The sequence below is a fragment of the Crinia signifera genome, chromosome 9 (assembly GCF_055691185.1).
Source record: "Crinia signifera chromosome 9, ASM5569118v1, whole genome shotgun sequence".
NCBI lineage: Eukaryota > Metazoa > Chordata > Amphibia > Anura > Myobatrachidae > Crinia > Crinia signifera.
This window is the reverse complement of record NC_139225.1, coordinates 131,381,430-131,401,982: the sequence shown is the minus strand read 5'-3', so window position 1 is coordinate 131,401,982 and position 20,553 is coordinate 131,381,430. Positions and strand designations below refer to the sequence as shown.

The 20,553-nt window shown below is 44.7% G+C and overlaps 1 protein-coding gene across 1 annotated transcript in view; it reads left to right on the top strand.

Annotated features, from left to right (window-relative positions):
• The window catches only part of LOC146036046 (cytochrome P450 2C23-like), a 49,215-nt gene that overhangs the window by 17,647 nt on the left and 11,015 nt on the right, over positions 1-20,553 (top strand). The window contains exons 3-7 of the mRNA XM_083159816.1: positions 585-734; positions 8,096-8,256; positions 11,809-11,985; positions 12,314-12,455; positions 18,182-18,369. Coding sequence (XP_083015942.1) covers positions 585-734; positions 8,096-8,256; positions 11,809-11,985; positions 12,314-12,455; positions 18,182-18,369 — 818 coding nt within the window. The remainder of the gene's footprint in view (positions 1-584; positions 735-8,095; positions 8,257-11,808; positions 11,986-12,313; positions 12,456-18,181; positions 18,370-20,553) is intronic.

The following is a 20,553-nucleotide window of genomic DNA, read 5'->3' as shown; positions in this document are numbered from 1 at the left end:
AATCACCTGGAGGTTAGCGGGGTCTCTTATTTATTGTTTGCATTGCACAGGATTGAAATTTGAATCGGCCTTATTTTCGGGTGAGGTCTTATTTTGGACATATGTCCAAAATCTGGGGGAGGTCTTATTTTCGTGGAATGTCTTATTATCGGGGAAACACGGTATATATATATATATATATATATATATATATATATATATATATATATATATATATATATATATATATATATATATATATATATATATATATATATATATCTATATTACAGAGATACATACAAATACGTTTGCTCAAAACACATGTAAAAAAAAACACGTCAACCTTTTGACTGTCGACCTAACCCATGTCGACCTAATGACCATGTGGAACTATCCCATGTCGACCTAGACTCATGTCGACCTAAATGCATGTCGACCTAGATTCATGTCGACCTAATGACTGTCGACCAACCGTATCCCCTTTTCATATACTGTATGAATATATATTCTAAAGGAATTCCATGATCTTATGATACTGTATGCATTTAATCTTGGCAAATACTTTCACTTGAATTAACAGAACACAATGCTTATATTTCTAGGAGTCATCATGAGCAATGGGGAAAGGTGGAAGATAATGCGTCGCTTCTCTCTCATGACTTTGAGGAATTTTGGAATGGGGAAGAGGAGCATCGAGGAGAGGATCCAGGAGGAGGCCCGGTGTCTTGCAGAGACATTAATGAAGAACAAAGGTGGGTGGAGATATCAAATGATAAAACAACATGATTCATAAAGAGTATTAAATACAGATATATTTTTTAAAGTCTCATACCTTGGCACTCAAATGGTTAAGCAATATGTTTGTATAGGTATCGCAACTTCACTGATATTATGTTGCAATGTTTCTTTGTGAAATCTGATGTATTTTATTATTATTGCAGTCAATAGAACCTGCAACATGTAACAGATGTTACACTGACACCACAATTATTTTATAACCACAGTTTATTACATAATTCCACACGCCTTAATCATATTGTCATTGCCCTTATTGGATTGAACTCTATATGCAAATCACTGTAATTATTATGCGTTATTCCATTTTATAGGGAAGACAGGACAGTCAGTGCTATATAAAGATGTGTCCACATACTGTACACCTTTCCCCAGGCCAAATTAGCCCTGCAGAGGAATCTTCTTCTTACCTGTAGCTGTGCCTTGTGATTTTTCTTCACATATGTTACTGTACTTTAATCTGCTACTTTATACAGGTTGAATATCCTTTATCCAAATATCCATTATCCAAATTATTCCGAAAACCATACATTCCTGAACATTTTTTTTTTGCTAAAAGCATTACTGGTGACATCTGTAACAGCACTACTGGGCGCATGATATTTAACAGCACTACTTGGGACAGTAAACATGGGCCCCCTTCAGCTCAGGGCCCCATAGCAGCTGCACCCCTTGCACCCAAGGGCATAACTACCATAGGTGCAAGGAGTTCAGCTGCTATGGGGCCCAGAGCTGAAAGGGGCCCATCTTTGCTGTCTAACTAGTATGTTTTACATACATTTATCACCATAGGGGGCCCTTACACACTTTTGCTATGGGGCCTACGAATATCTAGGTACGGCTCTGCTTGCACCTATGCAGTTACGCCCTTGAATACAACATTTCCAGCCAATGTCAATGGGTGTGATTGAAGATGGGAAAAAAAGATGTTGGAGGCCAGGGTTAATCATAGGCATAAGTAGGACAACATAACAGCAGTGTGATGGTGGAAGAGGTTAAAGGAGGGGGACCTAATGTATCTGCCTAAAGCTTTCCGCAAGTACATTCATTAATAGGGAAAATGAGAGGGGCTTAGTCATCTTCTTCCTCATATCTGTCAGTGGAATAGTATCGTAGCTGGCTCTGACCAGCCTGTCACAGTCCAGGATTAGCATCTACTCAGTATTCCTGACAAATAATCCTTAACAGGTCATAATGTGCCAGGCAAATACAGATTGCACAAAAGGAGCAGTCCCTATAGAGGTTAATAGATACTCCCTTGTAGTTGGAGGCAATGGGCCAGATTCTCTAAGCTTCAGAAGTGATAAAATGGAGAGTGATAAACAGCTAGCCAATCAGCTCCTACTTGCCATGTCACATACTGTGTTTGAAAAATGTCAGACAGGAGCTGATTGGCTGGCTGGTTATCACTCTCCAATTTATCACTTTTGAAGCTTAGAGAATCTGGCCCAATGTCTGAACTTGCACCTATTCCAGGTCAGCAGGAAAGTAATGAGGAGCCAGAGGCAGAACTCTGGGAGACAATGGAGTCACCTGCCGCCGGGCTCCTGTTCCCAAGGGGGCACCTCTCCTCCCCATGCAAGTATATATCAATTATTTAAACGCCAAGATATTGCCTCTGTAGCTGAGTTCAATATATATCTTGCCTCCGGGCAACTGAAACAAACTTACGCCACTGTGAGGAGCAGAGTTCTCCGAACGTCTATATCAGCCAAATCTTCATTTAAACAGATACACTATCTGAATAAAGCAGTTTTATAGAAGCAATTAATACATTTCACAAGGACAATCTATATCAGCTAAAGCACTGTAGCTGCATAGTAAGGCTGAGTACACACCTAAATAGTGGGTGACATTAAGAGGGTGACGGGGCAGCAGTGGGCCCCACTACAATGCACCTGCTGCACCAGTGGTAGTTCTGCCTCTGCACCTAAACAACATCGGGATGATTTGTCATTTCCAGTCTAAAGGGCCCCACATACAGAGAGATTTGTGTCAGAGATTCATAATGGGAGATTCAGCATGAGAGATTTCACTCTCAGATAATGAGCCACATACAGAGAGATTTGTGCCAGAGATTCATAATGGGAGATTAAGCATGAGAGATTTCACTCTCAGATAATGAGCCACATACAGAGAGATTTGTGCCAGAGATTCATAATGGGAGAATCAGCATGACAGATTTCACTCTCAGATAATGAGCCACATACAGAGAGATTTGTGCCAGAGATTCATAATGCATACCCTCCAACATGACCCATTCCATTCGGTACACAATGCTCTGTTCCTGGACGTCCCTGGTAATGTATGATTGCCAGCACCTGTGTGGAACTAGGTAATTGAAGAGAAGGGTGTTTCAACACAGGTGATGGCAATCATACATTACAAGGGACGTCCAGGAACAGAGCATTGTGTACCGAATGGAATGGGTCATGTTGGAGGGTATGATAATGGCAGATTCAGCATGAGAGATTTCACTCTCTCAGATAATGAGCCACATACAGAGAGATTTGTGCCAGAGATTCATAATGTGAGATTCAGCATGAGAGACTTCACTCTCAGATAATGAGCCACATACAGAGAGATTTGTGCCAGAGATTCATAATGGGAGATTCAGCATGAGAGATTTCACTCTCAGATAATGAGCCACGTACAGAGCGATTTGTGCCAGAGATTCATAACGGGAGATTCAGCATGAGAGACTTCACTCTCAGATAATGAGCCACATACAGAGAGATTTGTGCCAGAGATTCATAATGGGAGATTCAGCATGAGAGATTTCCCTCTCTCAGATAATGAGCCACATACAGAGAGATTTGTGCCAGAGATTCATAATGGGAGATTCATCATGGGAGATTTCACTTTCTCAGATAATGAGCCACATACAGAGAGATTTGTGTCAGAGATTCATAACGGGAGATTCAGCATGAGAGACTTCACTCTCAGATAATGAGCCACATACAGAGAGATTTGTGCCAGAGATTCATAATGGGAGATTCAGCATGGGAGATTTCACTCTCAGATAATGAGCCACATACAGAGAGATTTGTGCCAGAGATTCATAATGGGAGATTCAGCATGAGAGATTTCACTCTCAGATAATGAGCCACGTACAGAGCGATTTGTGCCAGAGATTCATAACGGGAGATTCAGCATGAGAGACTTCACTCTCAGATAATGAGCCACATACAGAGAGATTTGTGCCAGAGATTCATAATGGGAGATTCAGCATGAGAGATTTCCCTCTCTCAGATAATGAGCCACATACAGAGAGATTTGTGCCAGAGATTCATAATGGGAGATTCATCATGGGAGATTTCACTTTCTCAGATAATGAGCCACATACAGAGAGATTTGTGTCAGAGATTCATAACGGGAGATTCAGCATGAGAGACTTCACTCTCAGATAATGAGCCACATACAGAGAGATTTGTGCCAGAGATTCATAATGGGAGATTCAGCATGGGAGATTTCACTCTCAGATAATGAGCCACATACAGAGAGATTTGTGCCAGAGATTCATAGCGGGAGATTCAGCATGAGAGATTTCACTCTCAGATAATGAGCCACATACAGAGAGATTTGTGCCAGAGATTCATAATGGGAGATTCAGCATGGGAGATTTCACTCTCAGATAATGAGCCACATACAGAGAGATTTGTGCCAGAGATTCATAGCGGGAGATTCAGCATGAGAGATTTCACTCTCAGATAATGAGCCACATACAGAGAGATTTGTGCCAGAGATTTATAATGGGAGATTCAGCATGAGAGACTTCACTCTCAGATAATGAGCCACATACATAGAGATTTATAATGGGAGATTCAGCATGAGAGATTTCACTCTCAGATAATGAGCCACATACATAGAGATTTGTGCCAGAGATTTATAATGGGAGATTCAGCATGGGAGATTTCAAATCTGTCACAACTGTCACACAGAAAGTGAAGTAAAAAACTGCACTTCATCACAAAAATAATGTTATACGGTATAGACAGTAATTTCCTATCCACCACATAAATAATGTATGTTTCCAGAGCTCCTATCCCCTCTGGTCACAAAAAAGTTCTCATATGAATTCACACCTCTATTTAATCTAATGTCATAATGTATTTTCCTGAACCTGCATCACAGCAATACATCCACCCATATTGACGCTTTCCACATTTAACCTAGGGGCATTTGCTGGCATGACGTGCATTGAATGAAACAACAAAATATAATTAACATTATTAGCGTCCTTATAAATAAATGTTTGTGGCATAGTGCCCCCCCTCACCCCAAACAAATAAACATTGGTAGCATAGTGTGTGTGTCCCCTCCCCCATCCAAATAAACATTGGTGGCATAGTGTTCTTTCCCCTCCCCCTAGTGTCATCCCAAAAAAAAGTTTAATCATTGGTGGCTAGTGGACTCCCCCTCCCCAAAAAAGTTTAATCATCGGTGGCTATTGCCCCCCCCCCAAAAATAAAAATAAACTTTTCAATCACTGGTGGCTAGTGGTCCACTCCCCCACCATGCAAACTTTTAATTGTTGGAGGCAGTGGGGACAGAAAAAATACTTACCAAGTCCGGGGTCCAGCGTTGCGTCCTCTCAGTCCTGCAGCAGTTGCGGCGCAGCGGGTCTACTCGGTGACGTCATCAGTGGGGCTTTTCAGCAGCGTCATCAGCAGGGTCTTCTTAGTGGCAGCGGGACTTCTCAGCAGAAGCAGGACTCAGTGGTGCGTGCAGGGAAGGCTGAAAGCTGAGGGTCCCCTTTTTCCATGGGTACAATAATTTTTAAAATCGGCCCTTGGGAACCGGAGATATATGACTTCAAAGCAGTGGTCCCCATCCAAGCCTGTTAATTGCTCTTCCCAGTCAGATATTTCAGGTTCTTTCTGAATTAGATTCCAGCAGCTGGTTACTGCTTCAGCTCCACACACCTGGTATGTAGTTTTATATGCTCATTGGCAGATTGCTCTACCTCCTGAACTCTCATCCCCTAGTCCCTAATACCATTTGGTAGGTGGGATTCTCTGGTTTTTATTCCCATTAAAATCTAAGAAATCTATTTCCGGGAACTGGAGATATCTGCAGTGAAGCAAGCTGTCCTCCCACCAGAAAATTACGAATAATAAGCCCACTCTACTATACACCCCTCCTCTGCATATTAAACATCCTCTACCACCCTGGAAGTTATGTATCAGGGCCTCTTCATTCAGCCCAATGCCCCCTTATCCCACCCCATCTCCCACCATCTGTGCAGTAAAGGGGTAATTAGTGGAAATTACGGGATCCAGGCCCTACATGCTGAGCGGTTGATATAATACCCACTACCACCTGCGGGACATCAAAGCTTCCCCCACTACATTACTATGCCCAGGGGTCTACACTGCTGTTGACGCCCCTGTGTATATATTACACTGCTGTTGACGCCCCTGTGTATATATATATATATATATATATATATATATATATATTTGTATTAGATCATAAATACAGATAAGTGCGACAACGTTTCAAGACCACACAATCGGTCTTTTCATCAGGTGTCTTTGAATGATTACATGGTGCAACAAAGTGACAACAATAGTATCTTACCTCTAGGGAGACTTTATAGTGTATGAATAGTACAGCGTGCTTGTAGGACGCCAACAGTCAGTGCACAGGACTCCGGGGAGCGGACCTCTCGGAGCCGCCTCCAATAGGGAGTGACCACTCCACGTCATTGTGCAGCAGCTGCAAATTTTGTTCACTATGTTTTCAGCCTGCAGCTGCTGCACAATGACGGCTATAACCAGCACCAGGCTCAAAGAGCTGCCTGTACGAATTCGTATTAGCGGCCGTATGGTTACGCCATCGGAGGGTTACAAAGCAGTCGTATTTGACTGCTTTGTAAATTCCCCTCTGGAACAGGACTTTGCATACGGCTGAAACAGCCGTATGCAGTCGTATTCATTCATATTAAGAATACAAATACAACATTTTGTATTCGTATTCTTAGTAAATTTCCCCCATAGTGTGTGCACACGGTACAATTCAGCATCCATATAGTCAAAATCGCATCAGGATCGCATGCAGGTTTTTTTTTAACCTTGCAATCCCGATGCTATCCCGACAGCACAAATCAAAGCCAGATAGACAGGTCAGCATTGACTATGGGCAGCATGGACGATGTAATGGTTAGCATTGCTGGTTCACAGCACTGAGGTCATGGGTTCGATTCCCACCATGGCCCTAACTGTGCAGAGTTTGTATATTCTCCCCGTACTTGCGTGGGTTTCCTCCAGGTACTCAGGTTTCCTCCCACAATCCAAAATTATACCAGTAGGCTAATTGGCTCCCAACAAAATTGCCCCTACAATGAATGTGTGTGTGTGTGTGTACATGTGGCAGGGAATATAGATTGTAAACTCCACTGGAGCAGGGATTTTGGGATACCAAAATAAGTATTATGGTGGCGTAAAACCAAGGGATTAGATGCCATCAACAGAAGTATGGAGATGGTTTAGGTGAAAGAAGGAAGGGTACAAAAGTGAAGAGGGCCCTGCTCTTGAGAGCTTACATTCAAAAGGGGGAAGGCAGACAGACAGGAGTGACCCAAGTGGTAGAAGTGATCATGTAACAATGGGTTAGGATGGGGGTTGGCTGGAATTGGTGAATAAGTGGGTATATGTACTTACTAGTCAGCTATTGTGCTCCACGAATAGTTGGTGGTTGTCTCAATATACCTCTAGGCCAGGGGTCCTCAAACTATTTTGCTCTGGGACCCCATCAGACAATATAAATAATTACGGGACCCCAGCAAGTTACTGCAGAAGGTCATCACCTCACATGTGTGGTCAGCAGACAGCACATACATGGCAGCATTGTGGAGGTACAAAATGATGGGAGGAGTCTAATATACCATAACCCATCACATCACATGTATAGTCAGCAGACAGCACACACATGGCAGCATTGTGGAGGCACAGAGTGATGGGAGGAGTCTAATATACCATAACCCATCACATCACATGTGTATTCAGCAGACAGCACATACATGGCAGCATTGTGGAGACACAAAATGATGGGAGGAGTCTAAAATAACAGACAATTCAACTGATTTTTCCTTGAATCACTGATTGAGATTAGAAAAGTCATCAGCCTGATGGTCACCAACATGGTGTCATGACCCCATGATGAGAAGGTCGGGACCCACTTTGGGGTCAGGACCCACAGTTTGAGAACCGCTGCTCTAGGCTATTCAAAAGATATTTTTATGATCAATTGCTTACTTATGACGTTGCTAATAATTTCTATAAATTAATTACTGGTCTTCTTTACAATATAACAGGCACTCCATTTGACCCAGAATATCTACTGAGACAGGCTGTTTCCAATGTTATTTGCTCCGTTGTATTTGGGGAGAGATTTGACTATGAGGACAAGAGATTCGTTGCCCTCCTGACATACTTTATGGAGCTTATTCGGCTAATAGGCACTGCCTCAGGTCAGGTACAGTAAATATTAAGAAACAACTGAGAAGATGGTGGAAACATTCTACAGAAATAGCGCCTCTCGCTATTTCAGGGGATGGCGGAAGATTCGCCAGCCTCCATCCCCCGCGAGCCGCCGTAAGGGGATGCGCGCGCGTCACCTTACAACGGGGCTTCCCCCGGGTCCCTGCCGCCTTGCCGAGGATCGCCCTGGGTCCCCGCCGCCTTGCCGCTCCCCCCCCCCTAAGCCTGTCCGTCTCCCTGAAGCGGAGACAGACAGGGTTCCTGTCCCCCCACCGACGGGAAACTGAGACGCGCGTGCGTGTAAGACGCATGCACGTCTCAGTCAGATGGGGCACCTCTCCGCCGGCAATTGCCAGCGGACAGATTCTGGCGCTGGCGGAGCAATAACGAGAGGCGCTCCATCTGTATGTGCTAGATATAGAATATTAAGATTTACATTTCTGTAGTCTAGATCAGTGGTTCCCAACCCTGCTCCTCAAGTACCCCCAACAGTGCACGTTTTCCAGGTCTCCCGGCAGGTGCACAGATTATTCAGGCACATTTTAAAAGACCCACAGGTGGAACTAATTATTTCACTTATGATTCTGTGTAGAGACCTGGAAAATGTGCTCTATTGGGGGTACTTGAGGACCAGGGTTGGGAACCACTGGTCTAGATCATTTTAAAATAAGTCAACAAAGTTAAATCAATTCATATAACCAAGAAAACACTTATTTCTAATTGCTCCAAATTTGTGACCTGATTTCATGAATTTTTTTCCAAAAATGTTGATTTGTAGTCAATCAAAATAAAGGTTTTGTATCAGGTAGAGTTGAAAAGTGAAAGTGTTGGTGGCTGATATTGACCTGAAGTTGTATGACATGACAAATGGGGGGCCACCATGTGGTTCTGGTTGATAGATCTACAGTGTCTAGGTAGACAGTCAATAAGTCTACCCCAAAAGTTCAACATGCAATAGGTCAACAGGGTCAAAGTTCAACATGAAAACAGTAGACACGTGACAAGGTCAACATGAGTTTTCCATGATTTTTTTTCAAACCGGATTGTTCTTACATCATCATCCATGTAGTTCATCCATGAACTACACATCCCATCATGCCTTGCATCAGTTTCAGCATGGCCACATAGCAAAACTAATGCAAAGCATCCTGGGATGTGTAGTTCATTAACATCTGGAGGGCCAGTGTTGCCCAGCCCTGATGTAGACACTGCCTATCTAGTAATCATAACCCCCACCATGAACTAAAATGAATAGAAATACATTTTGAATTCTAGTACAAAGAACAAAAAATAAAATAAAGATGTACAGTAAATTTGGGAGATATTTATTTAAAATGGAGATTAAAGGGTTCAGTGCAGTACTTCTCAAACCTTTTTGAATCATGGTGCTTTAGAGCAGGGGTTCTCAACCTCGGTCCTCAAGGACCCCCACCAGTTCACGTTTTCCAGGTCACCTGGCAAGTGTACAGGTGCACTCATTATTCACTGACAGATTTTAAAAGATCACAGGCGGAGCTAATTATTTAATCTGCGATTCTCTGTGGAGACCTGGAAAATGTGCACTGTGAGGACCGAGGTTGACAACCACTGCTTTAGAGTATCAGAATATTTTCCAGCACTCCTAGGCAAAATGTTTCTTTTTAAGAAATTCAGGAAAAAAATATAAGTTACATAAAAGTTAAGTTTATTGTGTTTTTCTGTTATCGTTAGGGCCAATTATGAGGAAAGCGACAGAATTAACTTCTTTTTATCCACAATTTTTTGACTGGAAGCTGCAAGCTCTATTTTTCAACTGATACATTGACCATAAATATCTGCAATTGCTACTGGACCACCAACCTACAGCACCCCTGCAAGTGTACTGAGGCAACCCGGGGTGCCCAGGGATCGAGTTGGGAACTACTCGTATCATCTTTATTCTAGCCAAGAGAGATTGGGAATTTCTCAAAAATGCTGGCATTCATTTTTTTAAAATCACATTTACAAAAATAATCCCCAAATATTATTATTCCCGTCATAGGTGTGGCAGCCCATTTTCTTAGGGGGTGCACCATGGAAAGGGGCGTGTCCATCACGCCTACTGGCTGTGTCCATCATCACCTATTATTACACATAATGCCACATACTGTAATGCCCATTCTAAATAATGCCACGCACAATAATGGCCATCACATATGCCACACACAGTAATGCCCATTCCACATAATGCCACCCAACATTATGCCCATCACACATAATGCTGCACAACGTAATGCCCATTCCACATTAATGTCAGGGTTCAACACATTTTAGTTAAACAGGGACAGTGCAAAAACTTTACACCGTAATGCATATTACATATCACACAGCCATTACATAGTACTGTATACCAGGGCAAGTACAGTATAGGCAAGTACAGTATAACACACAGTATATATACAGACAGCTGATACACACTCACACACAGCATGCACATATACACACACATAGTATACATACAGGCACAGCATGCACACACAGAGATGTACTGTAGTATACACAGAGTCCCCTCCCACACACACACATAGTATACATATATAAAGCCCTTCTATACAGTATACATACAGACAGCTGATACACACTCACTCACTCACACCATAGCTCCCAACAGTCCCGATTTTATCGGGACAGTCCCGATTGTCAGGGCCTGTCCCGCTGTCCCACCCGCGGGCGGCAGTGTCCCGCGGTGTGGGGGGGCTGTTGGGAGTCCCCCCTGTCAGCTGCTAAGCAGCGGGGAATAAGGGGGCTGGGGGCATGGCTAGAGGCTCACAGAGCCTCTGGGTCATGCCCCCATAGCGGCAAAATGGGGGCATGGCCTCGCGGAAGAGCCGCGAGTATAGGTCACGCCCCCGAATTAGGCCACGTCCCGCCTGCTGAAGTGCCAAAGTTGGGAGGTATGCTCACACACACACACACCTTTTCGACATAAAAAAATAAAAGTTTAGTGTGTATCATGCTGCCACGTCTTTCACTGCAGCCAGCCCTGCTCTGCTCCCGGAAAAAAAAAAACACTGTTCAACTGCAATGAACATTTTGTTCACAAACTTACAATGAGTACATAATTTAGATAGAAACCAGATTTGAATTAAAAATCCCTTTTTATTGCTTCACAGTAAAAACTTTAGTAAAAAATATGAATGAAAAAAATGAAACATTGGGAGGCTAATAATGAGTTTGGTACACTTGGGTCCTAATTCAGACCAGTTCGCTGGTGGCACAGGTAAGTGGCACCAGCCCCCCCTCCCCCGCTGTCCAAATCCCCTCGTTAGCATGCAAGGGGATGTGTATGAGAAGCTTATGGTCATAAAAATACTCAATTATATTTTTAATTCATTTTTTTTATTTCAATTCTCTCTTATATAAATGTCAGAGAGCACTAGGTAACTATGATATAGGCTAAATATTATTAATAAATAGTTAGAAAACTAGTGAGCTTTTGGCAACCTTTAGTTATAGACTGTGTCAAGATGGGATCTAAGAAAAATATACTTTTTAGTTTTCAGTTTCTCTATTTTACTTTTCATTTTAGCTTCTTAATATCCTCCCAAACTTGATGAAATATATCCCTGGCCCTCACCAGAAAATTTTCTCAACTTTCGAAAAAGTGAAGGACTTTATAAAGGACATGGTGAGGACCCACCAAAACACACTGGATCAGGAGTGCCCACGAGACTACATAGACTGCTTCCTCATAAAGATGGAAGAGGTGAGTTTGGAGAGAATGTTTGCAATAGAAATGGATAACAAAATGCTTCTGCAAAGATTCGAATCCTTCTATTTCTTGTTTAACTAGACCACAGGTTTTCAAACTCCGTCCTCGGGACCACGCGCAGTGGATGCTTTGCAGGTCTCCTCACAGAATCACGAAATAAATAATTTGCTCCACCGGTGGATCTTTTAAAATGTGTCAATGAGTAATGAGTGCACCTGTGCACCTGCCGGCTGACCTGGAAAACGTGAACTGTGTGGGGTCCTGAGGACCGAGTATGAGAAACCCTGAACTAGACTAATAAAATAATGAAAATTTCTTCTAGGAAAAAAATAATCCAAATACAGAATTTCATGATGAGAATTTACAGTCGGCAGTAATGGACCTGTTCATTGCTGGGACGGAAACTACAAGTTTGACATTGAGATACGGATTCCTGATTCTGCTGAAGTACCCTGAGATACAAGGTAACATTGCTTCTTGTTCCCGAAATAGTCAGATATTTTCTAGAAATGTTTTCTTCTTATAAACCCAAAATAGGGAAACAAATAAATAGTGGGTATTATACAACTATAAACTTTCTACTGTATAAAAAAATAGTTCTAATCAGGCCTCCTAATCAATATCAATCTCTTGGGTTGGAACAGAGAAGCAGAGCCTAAAAAACTTTTAAATTAATATTTTTTAATTTATTTGAGCGTATTACTTTTCTAGGACCCCTAATAGTAACCACCCTGGGTCCTATCACCTGATGGATTAGTTCACTATTGACATGGTCTCTTGTCTCTAAAACCCCTTTTAACAGCAGATTGACAGTTGTCATATTCTGTTTTATTGTAATAGATTCATCTTCTTTCTATCCTATTGTAACCTGTTGCTCAATTTTGACATTTAATTCATTGTATCTATATTTTTCCAACATTGTATGTCATTTTTACTCATTCACTATTATTTTCTCTTATCTTTGCCACACATTTATTGCACTCTGTTTCCCTCTTCACGCCTGCTCACATTTGCCTCACTTCTGACCTTCTCTGTTCCCTTCATCCTCTCACTTGTTGTTGTTTCATACTTAATTGGATTACTCAATCAACCTGATTTTACCCACTGGTCTCCTCTCTGACAGTAGTTCCTTGCCTGTTACCTTCTCTCTCACTCTGTTTTCTACCAAATTGACTACAGACGCTGTCTGTCCTCCCAAATCCCTCTGTCTGCTTTCACTAACCTACCCTCTCACCTTCGGTTCCTCATGGCTGTTAATCTCTCAACTTCACTTTCTCCAACTGCTCCTCCCCCCTCCCATCCCATACCTATCCTGACCACTCGCCCCCGCACCCCCACCCTCCCAATGACCCCCCCTCGCTTCTGCAATCCCAAAAACCTTATCCACATAAATACACAACCCACCCCCCCTCTTTCCTGTGCACTATGGAACGCCAGATCCATCTGCAACAAACTCCCTGCCATCCATGACCTATTCATCTCTAGAGCATTCCACCTCCTTGCTATCACCGAGACCTGGCTCTCCACCTCTGATTCTGTCTCTCCAGCTGCTCTCTCCCACGGTGGCCTCTCTTTCTCTCACACTCCCAGGCCTGACGGTCGCCAAGGTGGCGGTGTGGGTTTTCTCCTCTCAGCCTCATGCACCCACAGTGTCATTCACCCTGAACCCTCTCTCCTTTTCTCCTCCTTTGAGTCTCACTCTATCCGTCTATACTACCCCTACCACCTCCGTGTCGCTGCAATCTACCGCCCCCCTGGCCCTATCTCCCAATTTCTTGACAACTTCGCCGCCTGGCTTCCACACTTCCTCTCCTCTGACCTGCCATCTGTCATTCTTGGTGACTTTAACATCCCCTTGGATAACCCCGCTGATCCTGGCACCTCCAAACTCCTCTCTCTCTGCTCCTCTCTTGGCCTATCTCAGTGGACTACCTCTCCCACCCACATCCAAGGACACTCCCTCGATCTCGTCTTCTCTCGCTCTTGTTCCCTTACTGACTACACTACAGTATCTCAGCTTTTCCTCTTTCTGACCATCACCTCATCTCCTTCTCCCTCACTGCTTCCCCCTCTCCCACCCCCCCTCCCAAGCGCATTGTCTCACGGCATAACGTCAACACACTTGATCTTGCTGCCTTCTCAAACACGCTGTGTCCTCTTCTCGCCCCAATCGCCCTCATGTCCTGCCCGAACCTCGCTGCCTCCCTCTATAATGACACCCTATCTTCGGCATTGGACTCTGCCTGCCCTCCCTCCTCTATCCCCCTTCGATGCTCCAACCCCCAACCGTGGCACTCACCTATCACCCGATTCCTTAAAAAGTGCTCTCGCACTGCTGAGCGCTTCTGGAAGAAATCACGCTTCCTTGCGGATTATCTCCATTTCAAATTCATTCTTTCCTCCTTCAGCTCTGCCCTTGCTTTGGCCAAGGAATCCTACTTTAAGTCCCTCATCCTTTCCCAATCATCCAATCCCCGCAGGCTCTTCACCACCTTCAACTCCTTGCTCTCCCCCCCTCCTCCAGCTCTTCCGTCCTCCATCGTAGCCGCTGATTTTGCTACCTACTTTTCAACCAAAATCTCCTCTCTCAGGACTGCCATCACTGCTGCCATGACCTCACCCTCTCCCTCCTCCCCTCCTACATCTCCACTCCCCTCCTTCCAACCCCTGTCCTTATTTTACCCCACCACTGCTGCTGAAGTCCACTCTATCCTTCAATCCGCTTCTCCCTCCACCTGCCCGCTTGATCCTATCCCCTCCAATATTATCCGTCATCTCAGTCCATCAGTCTGCTCTCACCTGGCTCACCTCTTTAATCTTTCCCTATCCTCTGGGATCTTCCCTTCCTCCTTCAAACACGCTCTTGTCTCCCCAATTCTCAAAAAAACAAATCTGGACCCCAACTCTCCATCCAACTACAGGCCCATCTCCCTCCTCCCTTTTGCCTCCAAACTCCTAGAACGTCTGACCTATAATCGTCTCCTAAGCCACCTTACTGCTAACTCCATTCTAGACCCCCTCCAATCCGGGTTCCGCCCTTTACATTCCACTGAAACTGCCCTGACCAAAGTCACTAACGATCTACTATCGGCTAAATCCAAAGGCCTCTTCTCTATCCTCATCCAGCTTGATCTGTCGGCTGCCTTTGACACTGTTGACCACCCTCTCCTGCTCAACACCCTCCGCTCCTTTGGCATCACTGGCACGGTCTTCTCCTGGTTCACCTCATACCTCTCCGATCGCTCCTTCTCCGTCTCCACTCCGAGCTCCTCCTCTCCTACTAACCCCCAGCCAGTCGGTGTTCCCCAAGGGTCAGTCCTTGGCCCTCTCCTCTTCTCCCTCTACACCACCTCTCTGGGCACCCTCATCAGCTCCTATGGTTTTCATTACCACCTTTATGCTGATGATACCCTAATCTATCTCTCCTCCCCCGACTTATCCCCATCACTTCTGTCCAAGGTCTCCGAATGCCTCACGGCCATCTCAGCCTGGATGACCCAACGCTTCCTGAAACTAAACATGGCTAAAACTGAACTTCTAATCTTCCATCCCCCGAACATCCCCTCTTCTCCCACTATCTCCATCAGCATTGGTGAAACCGAGATCACGTCCACCGACCAAACGCGCTGCCTCGGTGTCATCATTGACTCCTCCCTCTCTTTCACCCCCCACATTCGTGCTCTCTCACAGTCTTGCCGCTTTCACCTACGCAACATCTCACGCATCAGACCATTCCTCTCCACTGACGCGACCAAAATTCTCATTCACTCTCTTGTCATCTCCCGCCTTGACTACTGCAACATCCTTCTCTCTGGGCTACCTCTCACCCGCCTCGCACCTCTCCAATCCATTCTTAACGCTGCTGCTAGGCTCATCTTCCTCTCCCGCCGCTCTACCTCCGCCTCCCCCCTCTGTTTATCTCTTCACTGGCTCCCCATTCCTTTCCGAGTTCTCTTTAAACTCCTCACCACCACCTACAAGGCTCTCTCCTCCTCCACCGCTCCTTACCTCTCTTCACTGATCTCTATCCACACTCCCTCCCGTCCTCTTCGCTCCATCGCTGACCGCCGACTGACCTCTCACCTAATCACCTCCTCCCACTCCCGTGTCCAAGATTTCTCTCGCGCTGCCCCCCTGCACTGGAACAACCTCCCGCCACCCATCAGGCTATCTGATTCCCTTACCTCCTTCAAGCGCTCCCTCAAAACCCACTTTTTTCGACTAGCCTATCCCTCCTCCTAACCTCTTTTGATCCTCCTATCCTGCCTCCGTTCCCCTCCGTTCCTACTTATCCTATTGTATTTCGTTCGTCCACCCACCTATTTTTAGTATGTTAACTCTTATGAGCAGGGCCCTCCTTCCTCACGTACTCACCCTACCTCATTACCTTACCTGTGCTCCTGTCCTGTTCTTCCCTTCCTCTACTTCATCTTCGGTCTCCTTGACTATTTTGACACCTACTTCTGAACTGATGCTGATTTTAGTTCTACCAGCTATACCCCTATTTATACTGTATCTTTCTACACACCCTGTACGTTACCTTGTAATTTGTTTTTTTTTGTTTGCTATGTACGGCGCTGCGGACACTTTGTGGCGCCTTATAAATAAACGTACTACTACTACTTGTCTGCACTCAGGCTTGGTGTTTCTTAGACTTGAACACAGTGAATACCTGGCCTGGTTTCTTTCCAACCACACCCTGCTGTTCTGTATCTACGCCAGGTATGTTCATGATGACCTTGTCACACCCCTTAGCTTCAAACATCCTGGTGAAGTCAAGTTCTTCAGGCTAAAGTACCAACTTCCCAACCTTTATTTCTACTACCCATTTGGGAAGGTGCCTTTTCTCCATCTCTTTTCACAGTCAGTCCTCATCACCTTCATCCCCCTTCCCTAGTTTTACCACAGTTTTGACTGGATTCATACATTTCCTTGACAGTGCATCCGCATTGAGGTGGAGCTTCCAGGGCAATGTTGCATCTCAAATTTGAATGGTTGTAGATTAAAAAACCAGTGTGTCACACAAGCATTCACCTCTTTGTTCATGTACATCCACAATAAGGGTGCCTGAACTCTCTCCCTAACAAATAGTACCTTTGGGATTCTACCACCCAATTAATTGCTAAGCCCTCTTGTTCTACTGCTGCTTATTTATCTGGGTAATAATTTCTGGCATAAATATAAGATCTTCTTTTCCTCACCATTTATCTCTTGGGAAAGGACCGCACGCAACACTGTTCTATAAGCAGCAGTTTCTAGAAGTCAGGTGCTTGCAATGTAGGCTCTGCACATAAAGATTGCCTTAGGTCAGGGGTGGCCAAACCGGTCCTCGAGATCTACCAACGGTCCACATTTTCCAGGTAACCTAGCTGGTGCACAGCTGTAGTCATTACTAACTGTCACATTTTCATACATGCTGCATTCATTCCTACTACAGATCCACAGGTTGCCTGGAAAACATGCACCGTTGGTAGATCTTGAGGACAGGTTTGGCCACCCCTGCCTTAGGTCTTGCCAGTCATCTTCTGCCAGTTGAGGACAGATTATCCTATCAGGTGAGTTTTTTTTAACTCTCAGCCAATGATGCTGCTCTAGATGCAAATTCAAGGATAAACAAGTGGTAATTATCCACTAAACCGAGAAATGTTCTGAGCTGAGACTTTTGTTCTGTCTTAGATATTAAGAAGACTACAAAATTTACTGTGAACACGTTCCTCTATCTCAGGGATTATAAAATAAGCAAAATATCAAGTGGTTGGGAACAACTACTTATGGTACACCTGTAATTTTGGGGTGGCCTGAAATTGGTGACAGGGTAATTCATAATCCCTAACATTTTAGACGAGGAGATGCTTTTCTCACTTTTGAATTACAGATTCTAATAGAGGTTTATTGAACAAAACCTAGTGGAGAAAAAACAGCCACCCTAAATTGAGGCTCGAAATAGTCTTCACCATCTCATGAACTTTTACTGTTTTGGGAAAAGTTAACGCTATTGCCACCACTGTGTTTGTTTATAGATTCTTGCGTTTGCTCACATTTGTTCATTGTTTCAAGTGCAATGTACAAAAGAATAACATGACTTTAAAGAACAAGTACTACAGGAAAGAAAACAAAATGACACAAAATAAAAAATATAACAGTCCTACTCTAATTATCACTGTTTCATAAATGTGAATGTATATTTCAGAGAAGATCCATCAGGAAATAGACAAAGTAATAGGCAGAGACCGCTGCCCGTCAGTGGAGGACAGGAATAAGATGCCATACACAGATGCTGTTATTCATGAGATCCAGAGGTTTGCTGATATTGTTCCTCTGGGAGTGGCTCATGCAGCCAGTAAAGACACCACCTTCAGGGGATATCATATTGCAAAGGTATTTTGGCGCAGTGTGAAGAAATGGTTGGATAATTAAATGGCATCTCTGTTATTAATTACATTCAATGTACAGTACCCTGGCTAATTTGCTTGTCTCTCCATATCTTGTAGAACACTCCTGACTACCATCCACTTGCCCAGGAACTCTGCCCACTTCAAACTACTGTTCTTTTCCAGTCTTCTGTAATTTTCCTATTTTCTTATTCATCTTGACCTTGTAAATATTCTACCGGTATTTACAAGGTGAAGATGAACAACCCTTTGAACTGTTTATGCAGTGGGTATCTTGTTAGTGACTTTTCATTGTATCCCTGTACTGTATGTATTATTTTCCATGTATTGCTTATCGCCTTGTCTGTTGTAAAGAATGAACACGCATGGTACTGAAGTTTTTGCAAGGATCTCACCTAGTATTTGTATCTCCCCATTATGTGTCTCATTTCCAGGAATGTCTCATCTGCCCATTGTAAGTCTTTACAGTACACCTAAAATAGTTGCCTCACCTGGAACCTTCATGGGTAGGATGAAAAATTGTTGACCCTATACTGGCTTTCACTCTTTTGTATTATGTTCATGGTTTCTGTATTTTTTGTAAAATTGTAACCTCTGTATTATGCCACACACACTGGGGGTTATTCTGGGTGATTCGCAAGCTGGAAATGCGATTCCACCAAACCCCACCCTGCAAATGTTTGCCCACCGCCCCCCCCCTCGCATCACGGATTCGCCTTTACAGGCTGCGAATGGATGTTTAGCATATACTTCCATTCGCATTGAAAGATGTGGAAGGTGCACGCATATAAAAGTGACTTTCAAGTCACTTCCATATGCGTGCACGCTGGGTCGGGTGTGGGCGGGCAGCTGACATCTGGTGATGTCAGCTGCCTGCCCCCCGGACCCGCGTCATGGCTCTATTAGCATGAGAATGCCCAGTGTTCTCATGGGAACGCCCATGAAATGCTGGGCATTCCCATATGGTAATGGGACTGCCTGGCACCCCCGCCCTACTCCGCCCCCCCCCCCCCCCCCCGCACACCAAAGTTTGCCGTGGGTGCACACACCCTACGTCTGCACATGGCCACACACACAACATAGGTCCATTCGCACAGAGGACCGAAGGAACATGAATAACCCACCCCCCCTATCTGTTAAGCACCTTCCTATTGGAGAAAAGTGCTACATAAATAAAAATATTATTATTATTATTATTATTATTATTATTCATAATAATCCTGGAAGCTGTAGGCTAGTCCCCCACAGCCTCAAAGGAGTAGTAGGCCCCAGTGTATTGATTGCTTGTTCAGGGCTGCCGACAGGGGGGGTCTGGGGGTACTTGAGTCCCGGGCCCCACCGCTCTGACAGAGGGTAGGTCCCGGGCACCTCTATCCCCGCAGCACGCATGGCCGCCAGGCAGCACCCCCTTTAAAAACAGCTGAGCCCGGCCGCCGGTACCACTTAACTGCAGCGGGCCATGGCTGTCCTGCTATCTTCATAGTGAGAGCCTGCGGCAGCTGTCTCGGGAGATCCCCCCCCCCCCACCATGCGACAGACGCCGCAAAGTGACATACTGATGTCATCTCACCGCGGCGCCAGTCGGAGGAGGATGAGGAGCCGGCGCCCGGGGAGCAGGCTATGCGGATGTTGCAGAGGAGATGTATGAGGCGGAGGAGGTGAGAGGGGTCCCGGGAGGATGCAGCTGGTATTAGGCTGCCGCTCACATCTCCCACATGTCCCCGCTCATTTTGGCCTATGGTTATTTCATAGTGTTGGGCCGAGCCTAGGCACACAGAGCCGCTGCTGCCGGACCCCGCACTGTAACTGCCCTGGCTAGGGGGCTCCCACGTGTACATGTGGCAGCTGCGTAAGATACAGCAGCATCTCCTTCCAGCCTGCCGTGGTGCTGAGCCCATAGATGCCGCTGCTGAGCCCAGTATGGGGGGGGGGGAGAGAGAACATGTCACTTGCCATGTATGTTGGGATAGTATGTATTGCCTCTGTACACTAAGCTCAAATAGTTCAATATATTTTAGGAACCAGCTAACAGCTTGCGAGTTTTCTGTAACAACTCAAGTGACACTGTCTATTATGTACATTTGATTTCGCTTAAAGGATTCTTACAGAACTGTTCTGACTGCAGTTCTTTATTCACCATAAATAAAGACGTAGATAACTAGGCTAATTA